The 22,810-nt window shown below is 45.6% G+C and overlaps 1 protein-coding gene across 1 annotated transcript in view; it reads left to right on the top strand.

Moving 5' to 3' along the window:
• The window catches only part of tead1b (TEA domain family member 1b), a 75,991-nt gene that overhangs the window by 5,237 nt on the left and 47,944 nt on the right, over nt 1-22,810 (top strand). The window contains exon 2 of the mRNA XM_083650523.1: nt 18,089-18,341. Coding sequence (XP_083506649.1) covers nt 18,140-18,341 — 202 coding nt within the window. The 5' untranslated portion in view covers nt 18,089-18,139. The remainder of the gene's footprint in view (nt 1-18,088; nt 18,342-22,810) is intronic.

Here is a 22,810-nt window from a genome sequence, read left to right as displayed (position 1 = left end):
AGACAAGCTGCAGTAGGTAAATAGGTGCAAAATCACAGCAAACACAATCACAACAACACTAGGGCAATATAGTTAACTACGGCAAACAATGTAAAGTGTATGTAAGGCAGTTGTGGCAAACACTAAAATATGAAGGATAATAAATAAGTAATAAGGTTTTAAAATAGAATAAATGGAATATATATAAAAGTGTCCAGGTGTGCAAAGAGGTGTGCAAATGTGCAATAATCCACCTTTATTGAGGGTTTATTTATTGAGGAGTATCGTCGCCTGCGGAAAGAAACTGTCCCGCAAACTAATGAAGTACTTTAGCGCAGTGATGTAAATCTTTTTCAGGGTGCCTTCACTTTCAAAACAATATTTTATTTTAATTCTGCTAATATTAATATTAATAATCACATTCACCAATGTTTTTTAGCTGCTGCATGAAAGTTCGCAAATTGATTCTGCTTACTCTGCCGTTATAAATCTCAACAGTCCTTCTTCCGCTCCAGAGTGCAGCCAAAACTGGTGTTTAGCTGTCACCTACTGTGGGCTCATAGATCAGGAGACATGTGTTTAGTTGTCACCTACTGTGGGCTCATAGGTCAGGAGTCATGCGAGGCCGTTTCAGAATCAAACGGGTCTCCAGGTCCGTGTTTTGATTTCCGGTTACTGGCTTGCACCTCTGTTAACACATGGATTTACTGCTGGGTATTTGACTGAGATGTTTTGGCTCAGATGTTTTTTTCCCTGTCAGAGATGAAGCTTGTCTCGTTCCCCATGTCCACACATTGCATTCTTTATGGAGGGGAAACAGATGTTAGAAAAGAAAGGCTTTACCTGACTGAAAGCACGGCTGCATATCCACAGTGCATCTGAGGAATATTTTCTATTTCCTGTGTGGTAAGACTCTGTGAAATTCCTCACGGGAATGTGAACGCACAATGTATTCCACAATTCAATTAAAAGGATAACATGCAATATTCTTTTTTGCTACAAATGCATTCGTTAGTTAATCTGTTTAATCAGGACACAGGGTCATTAATTGCATAATTAGATGAGACATTTTGCAGGGGTAGAAGCACAGCATGCTTAAAAAAAGAGGAGATGCCTGCAGGCGTGCACACTGTGTGTGCCCTGAGGAGACGCCTGCATCCTTGCACACTGTGTGTGCCCTGAGGAGACGCCTGCATCCTTGCACACTGTGTGTGCCCTGATGAGACGCCTGCAGGCGTGCACACTGTGTGTGCCCTGAGGAGACGCCTGCATCCTTGCACACTGTGTGTGCCCTGAGGAGACGCCTGCAGACGTGCACACTGTGTGTGCCCTGAGGAGACGCCTGCAGGCGTGCACACTGTGTGTGCCCTGATGAGACGCCTGCAGGCGTGCACACTGTGTGTGCCCTGATGAGACGCCTGCAGGCGTGCACACTGTGTGTGCCCTGAGGAGACGCCTGCAGGCGTGCACACTGTGTGCCCTGAGGAGATGCCCGCAGACGTGCACACTGTGTGCCCTGAGGAGACGCCTGCAGACGTGCACACTGTGTGTGCCCTGAGGAGACGCCTGCAGGCGTGCACACTGTGTGTGCCCTGAGGAGACGCCTGCAGACGTGCACACTGTGTGTGCCCTGAGGAGACGCCTGCAGGCGTGCACACTGTGTGCCCTGAGGAGATGCCCGCAGACGTGCACACTGTGTGTGCCCTGATGAGACGCCTGCAGGCGTGCACACTGTGTGTGCCCTGATGAGACGCCTGCAGGCGTGCACACTGTGTGTGCCCTGAGGAGACGCCTGCAGGCGTGCACACTGTGTGTGCCCTGATGAGACGCCTGCAGGCGTGCACACTGTGTGTGCCCTGATGAGACGCCTGCAGGCGTGCACACTGTGTGTGCCCTGAGGAGACGCCTGCAGACGTGCACACTGTTTGTGCCCTGAGGAGACGCCTGCAGACGTGCACACTGTGTGTGCCCTGAGGAGACGCCTGCAGGCGTGCACACTGTGTGCCCTGAGGAGACGCCTGCAGGCGTGCACACTGTGTGTGCCCTGAGGAGACGCCTGCAGACGTGCACACTGTGTGTGCCCTGATGAGATGCCTGCAGACGTGCACACTGTGTGTGCCCTGAGGAGACGCCTGCAGACGTGCACACTGTGTGGCAGGCGTGCACACTGTGTGGGCAGGCGTGCACACTGTGTGTGCCCTGAGGAGACGCCTGCAGGCGTGCACACTGTGTGGGCAGGCGTGCACACTGTGTGGGCAGGCGTGCACACTGTGTGTGCCCTGAGGAGACACATGCAGACGTGCACACTGTGTGGCAGGCGTGCACACTGTGTGGGCAGGCGTGCACACTGTGTGTGCCCTGAGGAGACGCCTGCAGGCGTGCACACTGTGTGGCAGGCGTGCACACTGTGTGGGCAGGCGTGCACACTGTGTGTGCCCTGAGGAGACGCCTGCAGGCGTGCACACTGTGTGGCAGGCGTGCACACTGTGTGGGCAGGCGTGCACACTGTGTGTGCCCTGAGGAGACGCCTGCAGGCGTGCACACTGTGTGGGCAGGCGTGCACACTGTGTGGCAGGCGTGCAGACTGTGTGGGCAGGCGTGCACACTGTGTGCCCTGAGGTAAACCCTGGTGTAGAAAGGCACTTTTGGAGTCTGGGCTGCTGCTCAGCAGTTGGAGCAGTTGGCCCCAGTGAGGCCAGTGGAGAGTGGAGCCACCAAAAGGGAAAAGCTGGCTCAAAGCCACTGACGTCATCTAAGTAAATCTGCCTCAGTACTGCAGCCATAAAAGCACTGCCAGCTACTGAGTGCACTTTGCCCCCGTCAACCACCTTAGTGAGTGCAACTCCATTTCTTTCCCCCATATTCATAATTATGGAAAACAGGCCACCATTTTTCTTCGGCTATAATAAACATTTGTGCCTCTTCATTCGAAAGAAAGTAGCGATGTGACCGCAGAGCGCAGCCTTTCTGCTGTCGAGCTTTACAGAAAGCACAAACTGTTGGGAGCGTTTCTGACCCTTTGAAGTCTTATAGTGTAACGGAAATCTATCTGAATCAGCGCTTTGCTATTATAGCCTTATAATTCATAGCATCAGTCACGCTCAGTCAGTTTCATAGGGGGGGGGGGGAATAATCTGGACAAAATAATGTGTTAACCACCTATTATTAGAGTGAAGTTATTGGGACAGTGTGACATGTAATTTCTCTACCATCCACTTTGCGCCCAATTCTTATTTGTATAAAAGGGCAAATAAATGGGGCTGCCTCACGATCAGACGCAGATGAAAAGCGGTGTATAATCCATGAATCATGAGATGAGTCAGTTTCTGAAACCACTATAAACATTTGAGTTCTTGGCCACAGTGAAAGCAGGAAATCCAGGCTTCAACAACTTCCCTTCCCTCCCGGGCCATGGTAGCGGCAGTGGTTTTTAGAGCGCTCAGCTTCCCACTAGCGAAAGGAAGATGTACGCCCAAGGAACAAAGGCACACAGTCACTTCATTTGCTGAAACTGTTTATAATTTGTGGCCCGTATTCAAATGTGGGTAAGCCAGTCTCTCTGGCACCGTATTCCCTAGTCATTGCTTGTAATAAATCCCCACCAGGCCTTTCATCAATGGCTGCTGTATTGTTATCGTGGCCGACACAGATCAGGCAGCCTCTCTCTGTGTGCCCTGAAGGTGCCCTGGATTAAGCCGAGGCACAGATAGACTGGAGGCTTCGTATTAGCTTGGAATCCAAAGCAATGCACAGCTTTATTTTCTTAACTTTAGTTATCTGTTTATATAGGCCTATAATAATAGCATGTTCAACAGTTACAGTGTTTCCCCCTAGAACATTTTCAGGCCTGCAGGGATTTCGAAACGTCCCCCCCGACCGCAACGGTGCGGGCCCTCGCTGGCGACGCTAAACTTTTAGCTAACCCGTTCGCTAATAATATATATATATATATATGTATATGTATTTCTGGACTGGCGGGGGCGTCGTTGACCTGCCGGGCCCGCCAGGCCTGTAGAATGGTAGGGGAAACACTGCAGTAAATGTTGGGTTTGTCATGTTTACATCTTCCAAACAGGTTAGTTGCTCTATCAATGAACAATACTGTACATCTTTTTTTTTCTTCTTTTTTGCATAATGTGATCTTTATCAGGCAAAATACTGCTTGCAATATTTTCTTTTTAGAGTTGTTATTGGTAACAATATATCCAGCTCCATCTTACTTTATATAAAGACAGCAAAATGTAATCAAAGTGATTGACGTTTAAGAGGAGCCATGCAGTCTCTGGGTTCCAGAGGGAAAATATTCAACAAAAACATTGATTAAATCCAATGTCATTCCCCCAATGTGTGGAAGGGAGCAACATTGGCCACGTTGAGAGCAGCACATGCTGTCCAGGCATAGCGTGTAAGCAAATTACTGACCTGCAGCGAAGTTACCCACAAAAATATGTCATCAGCCTTGGACCTCTTCAATTCTGAATCTGTTCTCCTCTCAAATTATCAGTTGAATGGCATAAAACTCAAATTACAGCCGGCTATGCCAGTTGAAAATACTTTCTTGTTCATCTTCAAACGATAAGACCAAAATAGGCAACTCATTGTTACTTTACTGGAAAATCTTTGTATCCTCGCATTCACCTGCTTACCATGTCATCCCGGCTCTGCTTGACCTCTCCACAGGGGCATTTGGTAAAATTAGCAAGGCTACATTAAGCACAACATTTTACATTTGGCTTTAGTCAGACTTCAGTTTTGATTTATCATGCAAATGACGTATTCAAAAACATCTCACAGTGTAGGCCAGCATCGTGGGCTGTTACCTATGTGCAAATCACAGAGGTTTTTAATTAATTTTACACATATTTGTCTTTATGACCTGCTTATACCCGCTGACATCAAAAGGGCCGGTCTACTGTGTGATTATAGCTTGCCAATATAGGTAAACAAAGCATGCTGTCATAGAGGGGCAAATTACCTGACCAGTGTTTCCCCTAGGATGTAGTTGTTGCAGTTGCTCAAGTGACATCACTGATGACATCACTGATGACATCTCTTCCAGTTGAGTGACATCACTTCCGGGACAAAAATTTAAACAAACAAACAGAGCCCACTTACTCCATTTATGATAACTTTGCAAGTCAAGAAAGTCGTATTTTGTCGTAAAACTGTCGCACTATCGTCATCATCATCACATCACATGATTAAAATTGCCTAAGGTGGGCGGTGTCTGTGTTAGCTATCTTTTTTCATCCTGCCTGTTCAATAGAGGATAGGTTATGTTTGAGTCTGTAGGAAGATTTTTGTTGTTCATGTCATGACTCAATATCTACCCACTACCCGCTGGGTCAACAAGGAATTAAAACTCCAATAATAATCATCCACACAATGAAAAGCAAACAAATTATTTTCTATAAATAAATTGCTCTCAACCTTCCTGCTGCGACCACATCTGAGGAAGGTGCTTAGTGCTGCTTTGTGATCGATGGACGTCCAGTCTGAGATGCAGGACTTTGAACACTAAGGATGAGAAGAAATAAAGCGGTGTAACGGTGAGGAAGACTCGAGGAGGACAGGGAAAAAAAGAGATTGGCTGGCAGAGGCGAATGCAAATGGTGGCCTTCATGCTGATCACTGTGATTTGTTTTTTCATGCCCATCCGCACGCGTCCTCCTGAATGAGCCGGCGTTCCGTCCAGCCCTCAGCCTGCTCGGCTCGGCGCTCATAACTGTCAGGAGATGCTTTATCTGACGGATCCTTATTTACTGTTTTAATTTCCTGAGCGTTATGTGTTCCACACCACTGTGACATGATGGCCGCCACACGCAGGCTGGAATCTACTCGTTTTTTGAAAGGAGAATGTGTCCCGAGCTTTCAATACGTTTCATCTTTGTAATAGCAAATTGTCGTTTTATTTTTAGATTTTGTTTTTGTTTTCAGACGCTCGAGGACAGTATCTATGGGGACGGTATGCCAGTGTTTCCCCTAGAAAAATGTTCAGGCCTGGAGGGATTTTCGAAACGTCCCCCCCCCCGACCGCAACGGTGGGGGCCCTCGCTGGCGACGCTAAACTTTTAGCTAACCTGTTCGCTTCTACGTTCGCAATGACATCATCCCGAGTATCATCATACTATTATGGGATGCGATGGGAACAGTTGTATTATGGGATGTGCGTTTACCATCCAACGGCACACGTTGACACGTTTTGGAACAGCGCCGCACGCTGGCACGATGCTCCTAAAAGCAAAATGCTTATTGTTTTGAATGATTTGGCATCTTCTATTACCGTCAACACTTTTTTTTAATTATTATTATTTTTTTATTTTTTTCATCTTAGTTTTATAGTTTATTTTGCCATGTTTCCGACTGGAAGAACGTTTAGCGATGCCTCTTTCCTGGGCTGCTGGCATCATCTGACGTGTTGTCCGGGGCATGTGGTGGTTGGTACCTGTTTCTGAGCATGAGGCGGGTAGAGACGGCTGCTTTGACAGCACCTGTAAATCAATCCCATTCGCTGGCAAACAGAGATTGATCCCAGAGTGGCCTGATGGTTCGCTGTGTGGCCAGATGCAGGCCTCCGATTTGACTGGGATGATATCAGACAGATTCACTGCACCTAAGCCTACTGGTTTAAAGAGGCATGAAATAAACACTAGGCCAATGCCAATAACAGAGGGAGCATTAGCAAGCTTTCTAGCTACTCCAATGGACCTTTGGAAATTGGTATTGAAAAGCTGGCTCATTCATTCAACAGTCCTCCACACCCTGTAGATTTATTCATCAAACCGAGAGGAAAATCCATTACCAAATAGATCAATGGTTTTGTCTTGTGTACGACAAGAAATTTGTGGGTAGTTTAAAGGGATAGTTCTGATTTTTTTGACGTGGGGTGTTCTATGAGGTACTTGCAGACAGTCTGTGTACTACACTTTCTGACCCCAGGTAATCTGCGCGGCATAATACACTTCTCCAAACTGGTAGCACGAGGGGTCCACTGTACTGTGTTGTACTACATTGACTGAGTGCAAGTACCTCATATAACCCCATGTAAAAAAAAATCTGAACTATCCCTTTAACGATACAGGCTGTTTGAAAATGCTTCATTCATGGCTATGGTGATTACGGTAGTATCTTCCATGTCCTCCACATATTTTCCTGTCTGATGGACTTGACTGAGGCTCATATTCATCCCCTCTACTTGTTTTCAAGATTGTATTAGCTGGACTTTGAAATGAACTAAATTCAAAGATATCTCCATAGATTTTTTTATTTTATTTTATTTTGGGTATTCTCATACCCTGTAACTGTATCTGAAGGTCCTCAATCAAAGATGTGCTATCTGCTCTTACTTCCAGAAACACACTATTCCGGAGGTAATTAATTTGCTTTAATGAGACCCAACTAAATGGAATTTCAATCATGTCTGTCATTGTAAATGTGCATAAATTGGTTTATGTGTTGCTCGGAGTGGCATACTTTTGACATTGCTGTAATCATTATGCAAAAGGCCAGGATATGTCTTTGCAACGTGCTGAAAACATTGAGTTTTGTAATCACACGGTAATTATAGTTTTCCACAGCGTGGCCCTTAACTACTGTGGGCCATTATGGCGGCGCACAAAAGTCATTTACAGAATCATTATTGCACCCTCTGAGATAACGTGCACAAAAGAACTCCACATGGAAAATTACATTTGAGACCTCTCGTCTGCTATTTCATTACCTCGCTCTGTCTGATGGCTGAAATGGCTTCTCTTAATTTAAGGAGCTGGATTCCAGCTTGGCGAGTGCTTTATGTAATCTGTGATGATAAGTGTCATTTCCCATAGTGCCATGTCACAGCTACTAGTGCCTAGCTACCCCCGTTCACTTGTTCACCTCTACCCCGCGTCTCCATGGTGTCCACCCTGCACAGACAGGGGTATGTCATTATCTGTCAGCCTCCAGTGTTTCTACAGGTGACATTCATACCTTCCTCTGGCAATCAATTAGTCCACAGATACCGAGGCACTAAGAGACCAGTTCAATAGACGACCTGGCATCGCACGGCGCAAAAGCATCTGGTTGGTGCTCATGAGATGCGAGGGAACCAAATGTATAGACGTTATTTGTGTGTGTGTATGAGTTTTCCATTCATATTTTCCCACCGCATTCCACATTGGGCTGGTGATAGTTTGACATTTTCTAAACATTTTAATTTTGACAGTGTGGAATATATGAAGAGGAGTAGAATAAATAAAAGGGGGAGATAGTGTTCTGTGATGGAGAGATAACTTTTCGCTCTACAGAACAGTACATTCTTTGAGAAATAAAACATAATAATAATAATAATAATAATAATAATAATACAGTACGAATACGCGTACGTAAACTACTTTGACCAACAACAACAAAAATTGGCGGACCCCGTGCAGTGCCCCTGCGGACCTCCTGGGGGTCCCAGACCCCCTGTTGAAGACAACTGCTTTATTAGGTTACATAATCTCCCCATCTTTAGAATATCTTATGTTTTGATTATCACTCTGTTATAGCTATAACAAAGACGCGCATGCACGCGCGCACACACACACACACACACACACACACACACACACACACACACACACACACATAGACACACATAGACACACAGACGTAGCTAGTAGACATCTTTGCTGCTGTACTCTGCACAATGTTGTTGATGTGTCGGCCATATTGGTTGATTGTCATTTATAGGTTCTTATCACTGATGCCTTTACAGTAATCGGGAGGAATGAGTGTTGGAAATGCATCACACATAATGACCAAAACAGAAGAAGAATAGTTGCTGAAGTAGCACGGAATCTTGATTTAAAAGCAAATTTGTGGCAAATTTGCTGTCAAGCTAGTTGACAAAGTCACATATTCATTAAATTTACTTAAATAATCCCCAATCCCTTAATCTCTGCAATTGGCATCCATTCAGTTTCCTGCTTCAAGACAGTACCATAATATTCCCCAAATTAGTTTCAGATCTCATTTTGAGACATTTTGACAAGAGATTTGGATTGTTTTGATTGGTATATACTATTAGCTGATACACTGAATTGTGTACGATGTCTTTACTTCTTCACAATATGATTCTATTGACATATGATACAATTATAATCATGAATTACTGTCCATACTCATGTTAATGGCCGATTGGGAGCCCTTAAAGGAGTGCCCAGATGCCTGCATGTCAGAGAATTTTGCATATTGGTTAACTATATCACAATACACACAACTCACAGCTGTTACGCTCCGAAAACGTCAGGTTTGAGGTTTTACTGCACCGCCCTTTTAATTTGATTGATTTCCCCCCGTTAACCTGCTCTCGTCCCCGCTCAGATAATGCAGGAAATGATCGGCATCCTGAAGACACATTTGATCTCGTTCTCCAGAAGTGCCCTCTTGAGAAATATCGCTTATGAAATAATTATCTGTAGAGGTAAATTATTGAATGTTGTAGTGAATGAGTGCGGACTGCGGGGTGATTTGAGACATGCTCTGTGATTTAGCTGCTTCAAGATTATTGATTCCCCCCCCCCTTCAGTTTTCTTCACCCCAGATGTTCTGTAACTCATGTTCAGGTTCATCGTTCATGGTGAGCAAGCTTATGTAGTAGGGGTGGGGGGAAAAAATCGATTCACTTAAGTATCGCGATTTTTAATGTCACGATTTTTTGAATCGATCTTTTATTCCAGAATCGATAATCGCAAAAAAAAAAAAAAACGTTTTTTTTTTTTTTTTTTTTTTTTGGGTGCCCGCAGTCAGGCCACTCACTTAACAGCAGGCCAGGCGCCGCCTACTGGTTTACTAGTGGTTTTATTACTTTATTAGTTAGTCTGAAGTAATAATTACACTTCAGGGTTAAAGTGGGTGCATCTCATTGTAAAATTGGACTTGGCCCAAATTGGGCTTCAAACGGACAAATTTCACGCGCGTCGGCCCATATCGGCCTGGCCTGCTTGGTATCTAATGCCCGGCCTGAATTATGATCCCAGTCCGCCCCTGTTTTGAACTATATCGCCCTACTCATGATATAATATACAGTCTCTAGTGTATGATTCAACTTTTCCCATGTTCTAATCTAGTGTAAAAAGCAAACAAACTGAAAAAAGAAAAGAAAAAAAGAAACAAAAATCGCAATAAATCGTAATATCGAATCGCAATAATCGTAGAATCGCAATACTTAAGAATCGCAATATATATCGAATCGGCACCCAAGTATCGTGATAGTATCGAATCGGTAGATAAGTGAATCACCACAGCCCTATTATGTAGGCTCATGAATACTGGCTACAACACACAGGGAATGCCTTCCCCAAAGTCGGACGCACGAGATCCTCAACAGAGCCCCTAAATCTTTCAAATGAATTTGTTAAAATCAAACTAAGTAGGCCTATGGTGATGAATGACACAAACATGAATGCCTGTCTGAATATTTTAGTGCTTTTAACCTGTAACGTGCTGGTTTTCCACGAGCAAAGGCGGGGGCACTTAATCCTGTGCACTGTCGCAGCCTTTTCAAGTCTCTGTAATGACAGTATATATTTGAGTCGGTATCACCACTCCTCTCGCTCAGTACATGGCTTTGGGTCGGTATCACCACTCCTCTCGCTCGGTACATGGCTTTGGGTCGGTATCGCCACTCCTCTCGCTCAGTACATGGCTTTGGGTCGGTATCACCACTCCTCTCGCTCACTACATGGCTTTGAGTCGGTATCACCACTCCTCTCGCTCAGTACATGGCTTTGGGTCGGTATCACCACTCCTCTCGCTCAGTACATGGCTTTGGGTCGGTATCACCACTCCTCTCGCTCAGTACATGGCTTTGGGTCGGTATCACCACTCCTCTCGCTCAGTACATGGCTTTGGGTCGGTATCACCACTCCTCTCGCTCACTACATGGCTTTGGGTCGGTATCACCACTCCTCTCGCTCAGTACATGGCTTTGGGTCGGTATCACCACTCCTCTCGCTCAGTACATGGCTTTGGGTCGGTATCACCACTCCTCTCACTCACATTCATGCTCCAGCAGATGTTTTTGAGTTGCATCGTCACACCAAAAAGAGGCAGATTTTGGGTTTGTGTAGTTACGTTTAATCCCCCCCCCTTCCATATTCCTGTATTTGCCAATATGGCATTACAAGCACAGTATTGATGTGAAACAGCAGTTATATAGTGTATATATGGTGGTGGACGTGTAGTTAGTTCCCAGGTGTGTGTTTGTTATATAGTGGTGGATGTGTAGACAGTTAGTTCCCAGGTGTGTGTTTGTTATATAGTGGTGGGTGTGTAGACAGTTAGTTCCCAGGTGTGTGTTTGTTGTCAGATAGCACAGAGGGTGTGGCGTAGGGTTCAATAATTCATTGCATGCACGACCGTAACAGTGTTTTATTTCCTGGTGTGACGTGTGAGGAAAGCACCTGTGAAAGAGAGGAGGAAACAAACAAACGTGTCACAATCGAGCTGCTGTGATGATGTCAGAGCCAATAAAGGACTCTTCAAATATTATCGCTACAGGTTTTATATGGTTTCAATAGAAATGTGTATTTTCATAAAGGATATGATTTTGCTAGGATTAGCGACATTAGTGAAAAAGCCACATGAAGCGATAATGGCAATGTACACAGAATACCGGTAATCATAAACCAATTCCATTCCTGAAAAAAGAGATAATATTTTTTTTATTTAACCTTTATTTAGCCAGGAAATTCACATTAAGATTAAGGAAAAAAAACTTTTTCAAGAGAGATCTTTTGATGTAGGCCTAGCTGTAGTTTTGCATAAAAGGGCATGTGAATAGATGTGTACAGTGTTACTGTTCTTTGGCAGAGTTTGTCAGAGTGTTTTTAAAAAGTTTGATATAAAGCTTTAGTGGACTTGGTATAATAAAGCTTCATTCTAAACTCTGGGAAAACATATCTCCAAAGTCAAGTGATATATTTTCCAACGTCACTTCTTACAAACACTGTCCATCTGAATGTCCAAACATTCAGATGTTTGGACTTGTTGAGGAGGGTCAGACTCTGTCTTGCATGTTGCTGTGCAAGTGGAAGCTGGAAGTGATTACCCCGTGTCGTTCATTATACAGTTGGGATGAGGGGAGCACATCTAGAAAGAGTCCCAGCCTTTTAGTGGTTGAAATGGGAATTTTTTCCCCTCCCTCATCAGTTTGCGAGTTAGTTCTGCAGTGTCAGCAGTCAGCACACACAAACGGAATTCAGTAAAAGCTCTGCTCTCTCCGCTCTCTGGGACTTTTTTCCCCCAACAGCTTGCTGCTCCCTCAACCCCTCTCCCTCCCCTCCTCGTGAACTGACATGCTAGAAGAACCATATGCTACTATTCCCACTTCCTGACAGCTTGTGCTGCTTGAATAGAGAGGCAAAGTGACGTCTACTTCCTGCTTCAGCACTGTGCCAGAGATTTTCATCCGCCATTCATTTTCCCATAGACATTTAGTAAAATGCGTATAGAAAATAGTTTTGCTTGGTCAAACCAAACGGTTCAGCTATATTTAGAATCGGGGGAGACCATAGAACATTTCGCTCAGACCAAAACTTAAAAAAACAACATCGAAAAAATATTTCCGTTAAATCTGCCAGTTTCTTTACATTTTGGTCTCAGTGAAATGTTCTGTGGTCTCTCCTGTTTCTAAATATATCTGAACTGTTTGGTTTGAACAAGTAAAACTATTTTTATACGCATTTTACGAAATGTCTATGGGAAAATAAATGGCGGATGGAAATCTCTGGTACAGTGCTGAAGCAGGAAGTGACGTTCACTTTGGCTCTTTATTGAGTGTTGCTCAGAGAGGAAGCCATTGTCTGGAGAGAGAAGGAAGAGATTAGGTCTGGGAAGAAGCCTCAGTGAAGGGTTGGCAAAAATAGGGACTTAGGGGTAAAGACAACAGAGGGATGAAGGCTGTAACAGGAAATGGCTAAAGATTATTTTTTTGTTGGAGGTACCAGGCAGCATTCATTTGATAAGAGTATTGATTTTGAATGTATTCAGTGAAGTAGTCTATTGTTGGCAAACCTCTTATCAATCTTGAGTTTGTCTGAAGGCATATCTTAAATAATAAATTACTTTCTTATTTTTGTACCAAAGGGGCTACCCAACACATAAATGACAATTATCAGGCATATTCATAAATCCTTCTCCCTAAGTAGATGTCACTTGTCTCATTCTGAAATAAGGCTCATCTGCAAAGTGCTTAAACAAGTTATCTTGACATTGTGTGTGTGTGTGTGTGTGGGGTGCATGTGTGCGTGTGTGTGTGTGTGTGTGTGTGTGTGTGTGTGTGTGTGTGTGTGTGGGGTGCATGTGTGCGTGCGTGCGTGCTTGCTTGCTAAATGTTAAACAAAGATATTCACATTGTTTTGTAAGTTGTTTTGTAAGTTCTGCTGCTTATTTGTGAAGATAATTAACATTTAACGGCGTCCGCTTCCCAGCTGGGAACAGAGCAAATGCGGAAGCTGGAGCCGGCCAGCCAGCCAGCGGCCCAAAGCGATGGCCAATCACAGCGCTCGTGCCCGACGCGGAGTCACATGTTTGGGAGAACTGCACTCCAGCTACTGTACGCCGGCCGGCGAGCACGGTTTTCACGTCCGACCATAAACGACGCTTTAGTACAGAGCAAATAATTTCCATACTTCGGAAACAATTGCCAAGCATAATAGTGACTCGCATCAGAAAGACAGCCACCGACAATGACCAGACTAAAGGGCTATTCCATCTGTGAAAAACCAGTTCAACCTTCAGTTCAACTGATTTAGGGACACAATATGGATGCGCTCACAACAAGTATGTTTGGAGCAATTGATTTGAACTCTGGATTGTAAACCAAACCAACTCCAGAAAAGGATCCAAAAACGCGTCGGGGATGAGGAGACAGATGTTGACGTCTGATACTCAGCAATTACTCTTTCTTGGAAAGCCTAGCATAATGAAATTAACCGGGGGCAAACCACAGTCTGTACTCATGCTCATTCAGCTATTTCTTTGTGTGTTCTTAACTGATAATATAGCACCGGATAAGGAAGATTATGGCAACGAGTGTAGACCACACTAAGGGACACACACACACACACACACACACACACACACACACACACACACACACACACACAACCGCCAAAATCTCTGACCTCAAGGGATTATGGGTTACCAAATCTCTGTCCAATAAACAAGCTACTTGTGAGTCCATGTGACTTTTGTTTACAAGGCCTGGTTCAGTGTGAACCTAAACAAACACAAACATGCAACAAAGTAAACTTTTCCACTATGGTTCATACCCAAGAAAACAAAGTGTAGGTGATATTTCATCCTATAGGGTGCGTTAAGTGCCATAGCCGAGATAATTCGTCTTACATAATCCAACGCTTGAGTGCCAGAGCCGAAATAACTCGTCTTACATAAACATTTTTTTTTTTTGACGGTGGGACATCAATCAACAACTTTTACATCTTCGAGATCACTATTGGAGCAAGAGAATGTGTATAATCTATTTTACCGACCCACTAAGTGTTGACAGTGCTCCCCCAGACGAGCGAAATCAAAGAAAAAACTGCCGCGGGGAGCAAGCCATTCAAGGAAATGGCGAGGCGATTTTACAGTAATCCATTCCACACTTGTCTTCTTGCCCGAGAGCGGCCGCGCAGGCAGCCGCACACAGAGAGCGGAGAGCGATTTGCAAAATAGATTATAGGTGAAACACACTTTGAAACACCTCAGAAAGGCCAGAATCAACATCTGCCCATCGCCCACGCATTCCCCGGCCCATCTTGACTCGCACAAGGAGCGTCCGCACGCAGGCAAGCAGGCAGGCAGGCACGCAGACAGGCAGGCAGGCAGCAGCAACGCGCTTCTGACACGCCCGCTGTAGAGCCAGGAGGAAGGAGGAGAAGACACACGGAGGGAGGAGTTTGAATGAGAGGGGTGTTTCCTGTTGTTATGGAGGAAATTACTGTTCAAAACTATTGTTTAGAATGTCTGACGGTCTTACTGATGCCAAAAATGAATGGTTAAAGTGACTGTTCTGTCGAATTTCACAAAAAGCCATTTATCTCTGAATAAATTTCCAGACGCTGAAACCATGCTGTACTCAACGGCTAATATCTACATAACTACTAACTCTGCAAACTAACTCTTTTAGACAGAGAAAGCACACATTCTATTAGTTATTTTTAGATGATTGGTGTTCATGAATTCTTAACAGAAAATAATCCTCGGCTCTTGTAAAATGAGCCAGAATCCTCAAAAAAAACCCTGGCACAACTTACCTACAGGATGAAAAAATGGCTGGCACTCAATGTGTTAAAGGAGAATTTCGGTATTTTTCAACCTGGACCCTATTTTCATATTCCTTTATGTATAACTAAGTCATGTGAGCAGATTTGTTTTTTGTTTTTAATTGGAGGAGTACTGACCAAGATCCCTTCAGTTGGCAGCTGCTTTGCTCACATGCCCCTACTGCACTAAACAAGCTTGTTTTTACCACTGACAGGATCAGATTATTCCATCATGACATTATTAGAGAGATATATAATTTGCCTTTTGCTTGATCCAAGTCTCACGAGAGTCTCACTCAAGTCTCACGAGAGTTGCGTTGTTTGCCGGAAGTCAGCTGTGGCGGGGCCAAGCCGGGAGCTGCCATGTTTTTGGTTTTGGAGTAACGGACAGCGTAGCTGAAAGATTTTGTAAGTTATGGCTGACTATTTATCTGATTCCGCGAATATGGACGAGGCATTTGAAGAATTCCAAAAAATTCTGCTCACATTATTTAGTTCTACATGAAAAAAGATGAAAATAGGATCCAGGTTGAAAAAAAACGAAATTCTCCTTTAATGTGACGTGTCAACACTGAAGTGCCTCAAATTCTTGGATGGTAGTAGACAAGCATGAGAGAAGAGGGAAGGATTGTCTCCAGCAGAAGTCTTGGAGGCTCACCTCAGAGAATGTCTTCTTCAGTGAGCGGACAAACGAGAGCTTCCAGCAGCTGACATTCCTTGTCGGTTGGTAACGTGATGCTGTGAAACTCCACTCCACATGGATCCCGTATCCACTCCTTATCTTGCCTATTCTTCTCTGGGAAATAGTCAGAAAACTTAGCATGCCGTTTCATAATGAGCCTTCATTGGCTTTTTAAATGTCAGCTGTATTTCTGCCTGCTGTGTCCAGTTGTTGTTGTACTCGGAAGTTGGGAACGATTCAGGGCTCTATTTTGATGATGGCACATTGGCGGGCTGGTGAAATGGCGTTCTTCTTCTTGGCTGTGAGTTTAGAATTGTGATCAGTCGTCATGAACTTGACTAAGTGGAAGGTTAGGCACAGTAGGTGGGTGTGTCAGCAGCAGCGATCAAGCGGCGCAGTGCTATTGTGCTGTTGAGGATTTGTGCCTGCTCAGACCAGGTCAAGCCCAAGCAGCACGTGCCTGCTCAGACCGGGTTAAGCCCAAGCAGCACGTGCCTGCTCAGACCAGGTCAAGCCCAAGGGCCAAGGCGCGCTCGTGTTCTGCGCTTTTTTGTGTGTTTCTTTACCAAGTGATGCACGCATGAACAGACTGTATTCAACAGCTAACCAAACCCTTTTGTGGATGATTTGTTAGCCAATTTCACGTTGTTGTAAATCCCAGAGAAAAGTAAACATTTTCATTCAAACTATATGGCAGCGGTGAAAGTGATTGTCATCCAACTGGGGCTGGGCGATATGACTTCAAATCAATATCACGATTATTTCAAACTTTTACCTTGATTACGATTAATGAACGATTATTTATTTTATACACTTTTCTTTTTAAACACTGCCCTAGTTCTCTGACACGGTTGCTACGGACTAACGTTAGTTGGACAGGGCGGAGGCACGTGACTCACTGAACACGATGTACAGTACTATTTTTTTAAGGGGACAGTTCATGAACACATGCATTGGGGAAAATCTTAACCGGATTAGTATTAATTGAATTCATTGACATGAGCAAGATTAAGTCGGTTAGAGGTTCTAAATGTCGGTTTCGATACATTTTCGGTTAATTGCCAAGCACCAATATGCTCCATGATGGAGGTGGTCCTATCCTCCATAGATGTCAGGGACTGGCTGCTGGATGCTCCCCCCCCTCTGTCCGTGCAGGTTCACCGCCAACTTCTGCTTGGCCCTTCTTCCTACATTGGGTATCGGCAATCCTAGGACCAGTACAACAAAGCAAGCAAATTTGTCATCTCATTTCCTCCAAAGCTCATTTAATTTAAGGTGCCATGTATATACAGTATATTCACTCGTCGCCATTCTGCACCTCACGCACGAGGAGGACGTCAGTCTCCTCGTGGGAGAAGCTGTTGTGGTGGTGGTGCATCCAGACGGTTCCCTTCCCTCACCACATTGCCAGAGGGCCGTGGCCATGGTGGCACAGAGTGCTTTTACATGGAAGGAAAAGAGGCGATTTGATTGGTCATCCTGACTGATTCCAGCCCCTCTGTCACACCTACTCATATAATGTATTCCTCCTGATCACAGCCCGTTTCCAACTGCAGCACAGTTGTGCCACGTGCCTCTGGCCAAGTACCAACAATCAATCGCCATGTCCTGTGCGCTCATGTCCTGTGTGTGTGCTCATACCGTGTGCATTTGACTGTGTTTTGCAGAAATATGGTCCCCGGTCTCCTCTGTCGCTCATAGTAAAAACTATTTCCCCTGTGAAACTTGTTGAATTTATCTTCCTTTACTTGAACTAATTGTGTCCCTACTGTATTGTCGCAAAGCAGCGCAGCAAGTCGTTTTCTGAAAGAGAAGCTGTGTGAATTCTGTCACAAAACAACTTTCAGGAAAGTATGATAAGCATCAAGAAGCCACAAGTCCATAAGAGAACACGTTTAATTATTTAAAGCCATAACATCCTTGGTAAATCAAGTCCACTGCATGCTTGGCGACATCTTAGCTTGTTTGGCTGCATCCCTCCATATTGTGCTCTCAATTGGGCACTGGGCAGCGGCAGTAGTGTGTTCTGTTCTGTTCTGTTTGTGTGTGTGTGTGTGTGTGTAGAGGCAGATGTCTCTGCTGTTCTGCTCTGGAGAGTGACGGGTTGATTCAGTTTGTTTATTTGGAATTGCAGGTCTCTCCCTAGTGCGCTCCAAGCCTCCGCTTGGAGAGCCCCACCGCCACCATGGATCCCAGCAGCTGGAGCGGCAGCGAGAGCCCTGCCGACGACATGGAGAGGCTGAGCGACTCGGCAGACAAGCCCCTGGACCAAGACGCAGAAGGCGTGTGGAGCCCCGACATCGAGCAGAGCTTCCATGAGGCCCTGGCCATCTACCCTCCGTGCGGCCGTCGGAAGATCATCCTCTCTGACGAGGGAAAGATGTATGGTGAGTACAGAGCAGAGATGCTCACAAGTCATTTTTTTTGCAAGTCTCAAGTCAAGTCTCAAGTCTTTGGTCACAAGTCCAAGTCAAGTCTCAAGTCTCTTATGGATGAGCGTTCCTCCATCATCAGCTGCATGCCATCCGGTCCGTCCGACTTGAAGTCCCAAACCTTCAAGTCCAAGTCAAATCTCAAGTCTTGGACGAGTCTCAAGTCAAGTCTCAAGTCACTGTGTGTGTGACTTAAGCGCGACTCAAGTCCAAGTCCCCATCTTTGGTACAGAGTGTGTGCATGTACGACGTGTCTGCGTCTCTCATCTTTGTTTGCTTGTGTGCACAAGTCTTTGTAACACATGAAAACGAAATAAGCTCAAGTAGGACGATTTGCATTCAATACTAAACGAGCGGACCAATAGAATATGTGTGAGAGTGCCAACAATGGCAAACGGAGCTAAGATAGACGGGGCCCTCCTGGCTCTCTGATGGCGGCCATACAACCACTACTCGCCCCAAGTACAAGTCTATAAGTAAAGCAGCATGAACTATTAGTCAGGAGCAGATGGCACTGCGGCTGCCACCAGCTGTGCCCCCCCTCTCCTCCCTCCACTTCCCCCCATTCCTGGCTGGGTGATGTCATGGAAAGAGAGGGAATATTCTCTCTCTGTGGTGTTGGAGCGTCTCACAGCCTGTCAGTGTCAAGTGAAAGCAGAAAGCCCCTCAGGGCGTTTGCTTGCAGCTGTCATGTGACCCCCTCCGGCCAAGCGAAATGTAAATTCTCAGAGTTGCAGTGGAGCTCCCTCAGCTGCCACTACAAAGACGTGTCCTCAGACAACAGGACCCTCCCCGTTGCCCCTTTCCTTCCCTTCCCTTCTCTCCTCTCCTTGCCCGGTCCTTCCCTTCCCTCCTTTCCTTTGTGAAGGTAGGTGCCAAAAAACCTGACTCACACTCCCTCTGCTCTGGATTAGAGCATGACGATTAGGTTTCCTACACCGTTTTAAACGATCAACGTAAAGTACAAGCCTTGCTGTTGTGCAGTTGACATCGTCAATATGACGTTATGGAGCCGTTGGAAATACAGCCTGGCACATACTCAGGGATGGGCAACTTTGATGATAGAGAGAGGGCCACAAAAAATATCCTCGCTACCAGAGGGCCAGATTGTGACCGTGCACTTCCACCAGTAGCCTACTGTAACACCATCACTCCCAAATACAGCTACTAATTTGATGAAAAGGACTGGTAATCCAAGTTTATCATACCAACATTTATATTTTTCATATTCAAATTTAGTAATTCTTCCATTCAGATGAGTACATCACACAAATATGTCATATTAATCAGATTAGTAATGTTGCATGTGCAATATGCATCCTGGATATAGTTTGTTACAATAGTGTTAGCTCAAATGCTAACATTAAACGGTATGTGGATGGACAATGCTAACAGCATTAGCGCCATGTTCTGGCATATACAGTAAAATAAAAACACAGATTTGGATGGTCTAACCTAACCTAACCAAAAACGTCTGCCTTGTATAAAAAATAAAAAATAAAATAAAAAAATGTCTTTGCAAATTGACCCAGGGGCCACACTGAGTGGGGTCGGGGGCCCCATGCGGCCCGCGGGCCGCCAGTTGCCCACCCCTGTACTAGATACTTACTTTGTGAGAGTTTCTTATTGATACGTTACTATCAAATCAGTTGACAGATTCTAATTATTGCAACAAGCTATCATTGTTCAAAATAGGAGCCACAGTTATTATGATTTCATATGGAGCAATGTTGGCTTTTGCGGAATAAAACGGCTTACAGGCGCAAAAATGTAGTGCAGAACTCATTTGACATACGGTAATCTATTTAATGAAAATTGTAGCACCTTCAAGTGTAGTCGTGCATCTTTCAAAGGTTTTGAATTGTTATTTGAAGGTGCACTTAATGATTAAGATAGTCGCATAGGACAAAGATGACCATAGTATGTCTGTGGGAGTCTGGTAGGATTGTTGATCAATACCAATAAGTTGAGTACTTGGCCATGTGCTGAGATATCTGGCCAATATTCCTTTTGGAACAAAAACAGCCACTGGAATTTCAAGTCAACCCCCCACCTACTCGATTCAGCTGCTCAACAATGGAGGACGGTGCTATAAACAAGCAACCAGCATTGTAAGAAATCTTGTTTTCAAGCCAGAAAAAACAGAATGACAAAGCAGACTTATTATTACAGTTATTCTTCAAGCCTTCACAAGACTGATTCTTTTGGATCTCTGCTCTAGTTCCTAGCTTACTATTTTCTGTTCCAACATTGTGACTTTATGACTGTATTCATGGCAGTTACCCACCGCTGTAAGCTGTGCAGGAGACCTGTCCATGTTTTTGCAATCCCTCAGTCACTGATAGAGGTTGATGAAAGTCGTAGATTAGTTAATGCATGATAGAGCTTGCTTTATGTCAATAAAAACCTTGAAAGACTGGATAGATTCCTACAGTACTGTAGTAACTGTAACAGGAATATGATAGAGACTTTCATTTTTAAGAACACAGTCCAGCTATATACGAGGTTTTGACCTAGTCTTGTTTTGTTTTGTTATTGGGCGTTTTGAATGTACCTTGACCTGCTGAAGAGACGGGGGATTGAACAGAGGTCAGTCCTGCCAGATGTGGTGCTTACTGTGTCTCTTGTTCATATTTTATTGCCAGCAGGCCAATCCTTACACTGCTCTTTCCTAGTCTGACTGAATGCTAACTGTTAGCCACTCACAGTCAAATGCATGACATTACATTACATGACATTATGTCATTTAGCAGACGCTTTTGTCCAAAGCGACTTACAAATATCACATTTTGTCAACAGTAGAGAAAACAACTATGCAACACAATCAATGGCAGCTAAGACATCTTGATTGACTAGAGTAGCACCTTGTAGAAAGTAGTTTGAGAAAGACCAAGTAACATGTTTGAGAAGGACTGAGTAACATTGTTTTTTTGTGTGTGTTTTTTTATGAAAAGATGTTAGTTCAAGAAGGGCCCAAAATGCTTGGGTGTGAAAACGGAAAGGGTCTCTAAACATAATGCGTGGGGGGCAAGGTAAAATGTGACTGCTTTCTGTGTAATGAAAACAGAGTTGAGTGCCAGTGCTCAGCTGTTGAAAGAGCTACTGAAAGACAAGGAAGGGGAGACTACTACTGTTTTTGGAGAGTAAAGGCAGAAGCAGGGGAGGCAGTCCCCTCTGTCTTGACCCAACAGAGTCTGGTGGGACCCGCTGTGTAGCAGGGAACAGATTGAAAGCAGTCTCATGTATGAGGGCTTGTTGCTCAGCCTTGCAGCTGTTGCTGCTGGGTCCCAGTGCCAATCCCATCAAACCATGAACTGTGACAATCCCCTAAAGCCACCGAGGCATTCAGGCTGCCCCCGGAGCATTCACGCTGCCCCGGGTCATTCACACTGCCCTGGGTCATTCACGCTGCCCCCGGAGCATTCACGCTGCCCTGGGTCATTCACGCTGCCCTGGGTCATTCACGCTGCCCTGGGTCATTCACACTGCCCTGGGTCATTCACACTGCCCTGGGTCATTCACACTGCCCCGGGTCGTTAACGCTGCCCTGGGTCATTCACGCTGCCCTGGGTCATTCACGCTGCCCCGGGTCATTCACGCTGCCCCGGGTCGTTAACGCTGCCCTGGGTCATTCACGCTGCCCTGGGTCATTCACGCTGCCCTGGGTCATTCACGCTGCCCCGGGTCGTTAACGCTGCCCTGGGTCATTCACGCTGCCCTGGGTCATTCACGCTGCCCTGGGTCATTCACCCTGCCCTGGGTCATTCACGCTGCCCTGGGTCATTCACGCTGCCCTGGGTCATTCACGCTGCCCTGGGTCATTCACGCTGCCCTGGGTCATTCACGCTGCCCTGGGTCATTCACGCTGCCCTGGGTCATTCACACTGCCCCGGGTCGTTAACGCTGCCCCGGGTCGTTAACGCTGCCCTGGGTCATTCACGCTGCCCTGGGTCATTCACACTGCCCTGGGTCATTCACGCTGCCCCCGGAGCATTCACGCTGCCCTGGGTCATTCACGCTGCCCTGGGTCATTCACGCTGCCCTGGGTCATTCACACTGCCCTGGGTCATTCACACTGCCCTGGGTCATTCACACTGCCCCGGGTCGTTAACGCTGCCCTGGGTCATTCACGCTGCCCTGGGTCATTCACGCTGCCCTGGGTCATTCACGCTGCCCCGGGTCGTTAACGCTGCCCTGGGTCATTCACGCTGCCCTGGGTCATTCACGCTGCCCTGGGTCATTCACGCTGCCCTGGGTCATTCACGCTGCCCCGGGTCGTTAACGCTGCCCTGGGTCATTCACGCTGCCCTGGGTCATTCACACTGCCCTGGGTCATTCACGCTGCCCTGGGTCATTCACGCTGCCCTGGGTCATTCACGCTGCCCCGGGTCATTCACACTGCCCTGGGTCATTCACACTGCCCC

The sequence above is a fragment of the Poromitra crassiceps genome (assembly GCF_964638095.1).
Source record: "Poromitra crassiceps genome assembly, chromosome: 14".
Classification (NCBI taxonomy): domain Eukaryota; kingdom Metazoa; phylum Chordata; class Actinopteri; order Beryciformes; family Melamphaidae; genus Poromitra; species Poromitra crassiceps.
This window is presented reverse-complemented; position numbering and strand designations above follow the sequence as displayed.